Below are 9119 nucleotides of genomic sequence, written 5' to 3' on the forward strand. Positions count from 1 at the left end.
TTCCTAACTTTTTGCTCCATCCAGATTCAACCCTCCGCATAAAGAGCTTTGAATGCTTCAGACCTAACAGGGCATCCCACTCTTTTTGGTGATTAGCCTTTGCTTGGTCTTTCATAGCCGCTTTAATGGTTCCTTCGGATCTGTGAAGTTGTCTACAGATCTGGCCTGGCCTTGGCAAGTTCATCAGCATTTTCATTGCCAATGAAGCCTTCGTACCCCGGTATCCATACCAGTTTTACCTTGTTTTGCCTTCCAAGCTTGTTAAGAGCTTGGATGCCGTTTAATACCAGTCTAGAGTCAACTCTGGGCGATGTGAAGGCTTTGAGTGCCGCCTGACTGTCGCTGAGTATATAGATATTCTTTCCTTGGGTTTGTCTAACTATATTCTTATGTACACAGGTAATTATTGGGTATGTCTCGGCTTGGAAGACAGTGGCATTATTGTCCATGCTGATACTACCACTGTAGTCACTAGTCATTTTCATAAATGCCTACGCCCGTACCAAATGCCATCTTGGACCGGATCGGATATTTAATATAAAAAGTTGAAAACTCTTTTCGTAGGCTCTAAACAAAAGCGTCCTGGTTAGGGTCTTAGAACAGGAATGAGCAAAGATATAGGTACTCGTTCAAAACAGAATAACCAAAAAAAGAGAAGCAATTAGTCGAAGACACTTTCTATCCAGGTGTGGATCATTTAAAACCTTAGTTGCACAGTGGCTGGTACCAAAGTACCACTGGAAGAGAAGAGGTGATAAATAAGTAAGTAAATTCTTTATTGTACCACCAACATAAAATATACCAGACATAAAATTTAAAAGAATGAAGAAGGAGGAGGTACAAAGGCGAACTTATTTAAACATTCAAATCCAAAACGCCTCAAATTGCTCAGCAGCGATTTGATGGGTTTTAGTTTCCAAGCTGATCAGTAGATCGGCTAAGATTTCAAAGTATAAGTAGTAATTAGACCGATTTTTGTGTATGCATGTAACTAATGACTTAAAAGGAAAATGCCTTATATTTCTTAGTGAAGTGGAGGGAATTCTGGAGTACTAAATTGCCATGGAACTGATAACAGCTAAATTCGGAGTGAGGCGCTAAATTTCAATTTCCAAAAAAAAGGGACCAGGAAATCTAGGTATAAATCTCCCTTATTAAGTATGGTTTTACAGATAACTTCACGTTAGCTATTAGCAGTAATGAAAGTAGGTTGGGGTAACGTTTTCATATTAAAAAATAATACTTGCACGTTTTTCTGTTTTTTTTTTTAATCATCCAATTAATCGAATATTCGATAAAAACTGAGTGCGTGGGGTGAGGCATTCTGCCTACTTCTTGTTCACGAATGCTTTCTTTGTTTTGTAAATATTAGTTTGATTTTGAAGATAAATAGGTGTTAACTTGTTAGCAATAACATTATCCGTATTAAGAATTGATCGAAATTGGTTCAAGTGACGTCTATCTATTAAATATATCACTTATAAATAAAAATAATGTTTATAGAAATTATCCGTTTATCCGGATAATTTCACTTAGATTATTCGAATATTTTCGGATAAAAATATTGGCGGATATTCGAATAATTCGGATATTCGAATATCCGGATTGCAAACCCTGAATAATATAAAAGGTTCAATGTATAAACCCATTTCATAGATATCAGGAATAAAACTAAAATGTAGAAACCCAACATAATATTCATTGTCTAAATTCACAATAGCCTTTCATGGAAAATAAAGTTATACTTGATGTATATCGAGGGTTGCCTGGTGAAACCCAATAAGTGACAAAAAGTGAGATTTTAAGGTAAAAACAGTTTTATATCGATTCGGTATCGCTTAATCTAATGGTATTATCCGATAAGCTGATTTGACTTGTATTTCGGAAATATGCCCAGTTGATAACCCAGTAAGTCCGTGATTTCAAGATTTAATTTAGAACTTAACACCACAAGTCCATTTAAGGCATCTGTTTTTAATATTACTTAGTGAAAGAACCACATAATATATATTTATAGGTTTTTAATGCAGAGATATTTCTACTAAATCAAACTAAACACACAACGTAGAACCAGTTACTAATACTTACCCGATATTAGCTCATTACGATTTGAACCTTAAAAGTAATCTGGTAAGAATTAAAATACGTTAGGATCATTTGTCGGATTCTGCTTTTACGATATTATTTATTAAACGTACAACCTACTTCAAAGAGAAACCCAATAAACAAACTTATAGTACTTATCTAAACCAAATCTTTAATAAATATTCGTTTAAGTCTAGTTGTTGGATTCTCGCACGGGCCTTTAGCAAATTTATTTAAAAAGTGGTCCGGGGAAGAACCCAATAAGCCTCAACAAGTAGCGACGCGATCGCAAGCGCAGCGCTAGTCGAGCGGAGTGGCGTCGCTGCGTCGTTGCATATTTTAATTGAAAATAGCAGTTAAAAAGTTGTGTTTTATATAAATGAAGGTTGTGTATGTGTTCAAAGTTGTGTGATGGGTGACCGAGCCAGAAAATTAGTGCAGCTAGCCTGCAGTAACAAGCTAGAAACAGGTAAAATCTATTTTTCTAACCTAGAAATACATTTTGAATTGTCGTACTAAATAAGATACCCACTTAATCATGTTATGCTAATTGATATGATTATGTACTGTACATAAATAATATTAAATCTAAGCTATTGTAACAGTTCATATGAAAAGTATTGTTGTTGTTTTGTTTCGTTAAGAGCGAATCTATTGGGTTTCAGCACTAGCTACTACCCAATAGATTCGAAGTCGCGTCGCGTACTTTGAGTGATACTTACGGTACAAAATTATAAATTAAATTGTTGTTTGAATTAGTATTATGTTTATTTAAATTATTGAATAATATACCTAGATTAAATCGTATTTTACATTCCAGCGGGATCAGGTGCTTCTGTTAACAGATTTTCTATGACTGGACCTAGTGTTTCAACGGCAAATGAAAACATAAGCTGTTATCAGCGAAACAATGAAGATGGTAAGTTTCCATGGTTTGAAGATCCGTAATTGTATACTTAGTACATTGTGCATTAATCTTATTCTTAAGCTACACAGAACTCGGGCGGGCGGACGCGTTCAACGCGGCGAGCTGAAATGAACCTTATAGCTTAAGCTATTCTTAGTGTAGCTTAAGCTTTAACCTCGTAGGTCCCGGCGTACCTGTAAAAGTAGAAAATAATCTCTTCATTTTATTACTTATGGTGTTATAAGGTGACTAATGGTTTCGAATGATGCGTGGTCAAATCCGATAACTTTAGCTAGTAGGTTTTGAAATTATAATATTAAGGGATGTATATGAAAATCTTCGCTCAATGACAAATTAACAATGGCTTATCGGGTTTGACCATGCAGCCATCGATGTATTACATGCCCTTATTTGTACTTACCTGAGTTTAAAATCCCGATATTGTGCGTAAATGGTTATAAGTTATTGTGTTATTGTTCACTTCTCTTACTTTTTTTATTCAATTTCAGATGATGACTCCTCCGATCTTGATGAAACGCAAATAGATATCGCCGCCCAAATGCACAATATTGTCATCGATGATGATAGTACGGCAGACTCGAGTAAGTAGTAGTAGTAATAGTAGTAGTAGTAATCACTTTATTGTGTACAACAGTTTATATACAATTTGTAGGTACAGAGATACAAAGGCGAGCTTATCCCTATAAGGGATTTCTTCCAGCTAACCTTGGAGTGATTAGTATTATTTGAGGATTAATATTACGAGCAATCTGTAACAACTTATTTTTCAGTACAGATGGTGCTTTTTTACGCTCAAGTGCGAGAAGTGGGTCATTATTTGTCAGATTGAAACTTCGGAGGGCCATCTGTACTGAAAAACGTCGTACGATATACGTGCGAAAAGGAAATTTGTAACTCGTGTCGATTTAAAACACTCCCTTCGGTCGTGTTTTAATTTATCGCCACTCGTTTCGAAATTCCTTTTTTATCCGCACTTGTATCGTAATGTACTATGTATTACAGATGTTTTTTTTTTACGTAATAGTGCAAGAAGTGGTTCATTTCGGGCCATCTGTACTGAAAAACGTCGTACTATACACGTGCGAGAAGAAAATTCGTAACTCGTGTCTATTTAAAATACTCGGTCGTGTTTTAATTTATCGTCAGTCGTTTCGAACTTCCTTTTTCCGCACGTGTATCGTAATTTACTATTACTTATAGGTACTTTTTTTTTCAGATGATGAGACTGCTTTATTTGGCAGTGACTATTCCGATGAAGATCCTACTTACGTGCCAGATTCTAAGGACTATTCACCACAGCAAATAGATACCGACTTTGATTTTATTCCTGAAAGTCCGAATGTTTCATACACAGAGGAAGACTTTTTTATGGTGCTAATTGATGAAGTTTTAGATCGAGTTTGGATTTCTGTAGAAGGACTTGACCATTTAGTAGGAGCTCCTTATGTTCTAGATACAGATTCGGAGAACGAAACACCTCAGCAAAATGATTACGACCATGATATTATTATTCCTGAAAGTCCCAGCCCATGCAAACAGCAGGAACATTCCTTGCCTGGAGAAGCTGATGAATGTATAGAAAAAGCTCCTTCTCATGTTTCAGATTCAGAGGACGAACCACCAAAAATATTAAAACCAACTGACTCTAGTTGCAATAACAGCATAATCCCTGAAAGTTCGGATGTTCGTTCTGAAGTAGAAGATACTGTTTACTTAGTTTTAGAGAATATTTTAGACAGAGTTTGGAGTCGTGTTAAGCCTCTGAAACGACGTAAGCAAGCTAAGCCATCTGAATGGAAAGTCAATATCGCCAAAAAGCGAAAGATGGAAGGACTACCTTATGTGACCCAAGGCATTAAGCGTCCTGCTAAAGTTCCAAAGCCTATTGAATGTGATAAATGCCAATTCAAATGTACTGAACAGTTTTCCGACGAAGAACGTTGCAGTTTGTGCCGTAATTTCTACAGTATGGATTTCCGAGCAAGAAAGAACTTTATTCTTTCTTGTTTAACAATTCAGCCTGTTAAAACACGAAAATTACAGAAGACATCTAATAAAAAGGAGCGTTCATTTAGTAAAAAATGTTTCTTCCAGAAAGACAATGACAAAATCCAAGTTTGCCAAAAATTTTTCATGGCTACATTGTGCATTAGTGTAGATGTCATAACCGATGCTGTGAACAAAAAGGATTCATTGGGATTGTATGCCGGGGATGATCAACGTGGCAAGAAAAGCCCACCAAATAAAACTAAAAGGGAAGATGTCCAACAGGTCAAGAATCACATAGAGAGCTTTCCTGTAATGGATAGTCATTACTGCCGTAAAGATACTAAGAAAAAATATCTTTACCCGGACGCGAAATCAGTTGTGAACATGCACGGATTGTATGTAGATTTTTGTAAAGAGAATAATGAAAATCCAGTTTCAGAGTCAAAATACCGGCATATTTTTAACGAGGAGTACAATTACAGCTTTTACAGTCCCAAAAAAGACCTATGTAACGTTTGTTCAAGGTACAAAAAAGCACAGTCGAAAGAAAAGCTAGAAGAAGAATACCAAGAGCATATACAACGAAAAACGGTCTGTCAAAACGCGAAAGACACTGACAAAGCTCGTGCTAATGTAGACGAAACGTTCATGTCAATAACTATGGATTTACAGGCAGTTTTGCAAATACCTTATGGCGGAGAAAGTCTACTGTACTACATGAGAAAATTAGTTCTATTCAATTTTACCATTTATGAAGCTAGTCTTCCAAATAATGCTTATTGTCTTTGCTGGAGTGAAATAAATGGTAATAAAGGCAGTTGTGAAATCGGATCATGCCTTTACTACTACTTGTCTCAATTGCCTGAAACCGTGACAGAATTAAGCATTTTTTCGGATACGTGCAGCGGTCAGAACCGAAACCAATACATTTCTGCTCTCTTAATCTGGGCAGTACAAAAGATAGACCACCTACAAATAATTGAGCAAAAGTTTCTTGAAAGTGGCCATAGCCACATGGAAGTAGATTCGATGCATGCAGCTATTGAACATGCCTCGAAAAACTTATCAATTAATAGCGTTTCTGATTGGAAAAATGTCTTTAAATTTTCTAGAACTAAAAAAACAAAGTACGTTACCAATGACGAAGGAAAGAAAAAAATTGAAATTGATAGCTATAAAGTGAAAGAGTTTAAATTTAACGAAATGTTGGACTTGAAAAAGCTCAGTGCTGCTATAATGAATAATAAAAACAAAGATACCACGAATGAGGCTGTAAACTGGCTGAAAATTAAAAGGATTCGGTATGTAAAAGGTGATTTTAAAATTTACTTTAATTACGACATGTCTGAGGATTTTCGTCAGTTAGATATTTCATATAAAAAACCAAATACACCGAGAACAAGAGCTAAGAGACAGTCTAACCCACCATCCGTTGCAATGCCATGGCCAGAAGAGTTAGAGGAAAGATACAGCAGCCAGTTACCTATAAGCATTGCTAAGAAAAAAGATTTAGAAACCATGTGCCGGAAACAAATTATACCTGAGGAGTACCATGGATGGATAAGAAGCTTAAAAACATTTGTCGGCAACGCACCAAATCATTCAGATGAAGAATAACACCATTCTGACTGGTAGATTAACTTCTTTTGTTTTAGTTTTTTATGAGTAATAAACCCTCTTAGTAACAATAACGGCTTTTTTATTTTTTCGTAAACCCAATAAGTCGACACCTTTTGGTAAAAAACATTTTCCTACAGGAAAACTACTTGAGTTACGTAACTAAAACACAAATTTATTTAAAGTGGATTAAATTACCATACAGATAGAAGTTATACAACTGGTTATTTATTTGTCGAAAGTAGTGTTTGATGACCATAAACCTTTAACATCGTTTTTCTCGAAACTAGGTTTCTCATACTTATTGGGTTTCACCAGGCAACCCTCGATATGTGGATAGACCTCTTGATAATTATATGAAAACCCCACAGCTTGAAAGCAGTACGAATAATGATTATTCATATACCTTATCTATGTCATTGCAGCCACATTGCTTATGTATATAATATCTAACGGCTATCGCTATAATAAATAGCAATTCGAATAGCAATAGAAACATGTGACAATCATATTAACTTGTTGACAAAAATGAATTACAAAAGTTCTTTGACAAAACCTTATTTTTACTACACCGTGTTTCACTTAACACTAAAAACCTGAAAACAGTTTGTTCAGAATCGAGAGTAGAATCGATTGAGCTATATCTTGATGGGGGTAATATTTTTATTTAAATGAGTATTATTAGTTATTTTTTACGTGCCCATTCTATTGTACTCGTAATACAACATTGTGTATATCGCATTGCTAGAGGTTGTTTACTTTTTTTCAGTATTTAGGGGTATTAATACTGGCTGGTTACATGGACGATTATTTTTTCCGCTACTAGTTTGACGTTGTTTGTCAGTTCAATCTTAATGTTTATCATAAGACATAACAAATTCAACTCTTACCTAATTACAACCTTGTCATTTTGAATATTGAGTTTATTTGCTTACTGCGATTACCTGTCCAATTTGAAGTTTACTGTGACAAAGCTTTAAAGTGTTTTACAGTGACATCTTAGCTGTCTATTGGTAAACCTTATGTCGTTGCAGTAACGTACACAAATAAATAGTCTTATGGTTTATGATGGTAGTTAGCAATTATTTTATTGACTGTAGAGCTAAAAGTCAAGTAGAGCTGTACATAAATCTAAAAATTCAATTAAAAAAAAAAGTAACCATCAGAATAAAAGATGAATACTCTAGATGAGTTTAAAAAAATAAAAATCAGTTGGGGTGTCTGAGGTTTTGAGTGATACCGGAAACATCGTGTATAATCAGAAATACAGATCAATTTAATTCAACTTATATGGGCCTATAACCTAAATAAAATAACTTGGAATTAACTTATTTCGACATACTATTGCATCAATCTTAACTAGAACCTAAAAAAAGTAATAATGATAACAGAATAAAAAAAAAATAAAGACGTACACCGTGCACCATAGTCGTATTTGCGATGGTGCTTAAATAGTTGTTAAATATAATATGTATAATACGTTACAAATGGTAAATAAATAATTAGGCACGATATTTCATTAATCACGGGTTATTTGAATATTTAAAGATTCTGCAGATGTGTATACTGCATAAATCAGAAAAATCTTAAATATAATTACTCAGTATAGCGATATATTAATAAGTGACGACAATAATTTATTTAATCATCACATTGGCATCACGACTATCAATACATTGTGACTTATTAAATTGATTACCGAACCATAATAATTTTACCATAATTTCGAAGACAGTCGAAATTTTATGTTTCTAAAGAAAGTGTTGCAAGTTTCAGATCAAGGACCCAGGAGCGTCCAGGTGAAAGGGCCAGGGTCTGGTATTCATTTACCACCCAGGAGTACCCAGGTGAGAGGGTCGGGGTGTAGATTCACTTCCGACCCAGGAGTGCCCAGGAGAGAGGGTCAGGGTAAAGATACCTCTTTCGATCGTCGACTGAGTCCTTAAATGCTGGCATGGTATGCGAGCTTGCGTCTGGCGGCGCAATATCCAGCGTCCATGATGAGCAGCTGCGGCAGCAGGCTGACAGAGCTTGGGTGGCCCATGATGCTATTGCCCCGTAGCGGCACGGGAATTCCGTTCAATCATGTGATGAGGTGGTGATATCATAAAATCGTGTAAATATGTTCTTTTTGCTTATGTTTCGCGAGTGAAGTGTGCAGTGAAGTGTTGCATTGTTTACTGGAATATGTTTATAACTTGTGAATGCCTTCTAATTAATTTAATCATCATAATTTAATTGGATGTAATGAATTCAATTGGATGTAATGAATTTAATTAAATGTAATGAATTTAATTGGATCTCAATAATTTAAATCGAAGTAAATCTTATTCATATATTTATTTTTCACAGGCCTATGTCTGATTAATGCTCTTTCTTTACACTTGATAAGGTTTATAGAAATATTTAAAAATCCATTTTTAGTATACGTAAGTTATAGTTTTATTATAATTGAGAATTACTTTTCCATAAATAAATAATATTTTGCTAATATCAGTCT

General features: G+C 34.9%; 1 protein-coding gene across 2 annotated transcripts; it reads left to right on the forward strand.

The window, feature by feature from the left end:
- The first annotated feature begins 1857 nt into the window (after nt 1-1857).
- Nucleotides 1858-6866, forward strand: LOC125226450. 2 transcript variants are annotated; one of them, XM_048130432.1, is made up of 4 exons: nt 1858-2554; nt 2906-3004; nt 3496-3594; nt 4230-6866. In XM_048130432.1, the coding sequence occupies exons 1-4, from the start codon at nt 2497-2499 to the stop codon at nt 6617-6619; spliced, it is 2646 nt and encodes an 881-aa protein (XP_047986389.1). In that variant the 5' UTR covers nt 1858-2496; the 3' UTR covers nt 6620-6866. The 2 variants fall into 2 exon arrangements, with proteins under 2 accessions (XP_047986389.1, XP_047986390.1); XM_048130433.1 differs by having other exon boundaries at nt 1859-2554; nt 3502-3594.
- The last annotated feature ends 2253 nt before the right edge of the window (nt 6867-9119 follow it).

The sequence above is a fragment of the Leguminivora glycinivorella genome, chromosome 5 (genome assembly GCF_023078275.1).
Source record: "Leguminivora glycinivorella isolate SPB_JAAS2020 chromosome 5, LegGlyc_1.1, whole genome shotgun sequence".
Classification (NCBI taxonomy): domain Eukaryota; kingdom Metazoa; phylum Arthropoda; class Insecta; order Lepidoptera; family Tortricidae; genus Leguminivora; species Leguminivora glycinivorella.

Coding starts and splice junctions, on each gene's coding strand:
- LOC125226450 (XM_048130432.1), top strand. CDS start 2,497: ATGGGTGACCGAGCCAGAAAATTAGTGCAGCTAGCCTGCAGTAACAAG. Junction 2,555..2,905: donor CAGTAACAAGCTAGAAACAG/GTAAAATCTATT, acceptor TTTACATTCCAG/CGGGATCAGGTGCTTCTGTT. Junction 3,595..4,229: donor TGATAGTACGGCAGACTCGA/GTAAGTAGTAGT, acceptor TTTTTTTTTCAG/ATGATGAGACTGCTTTATTT.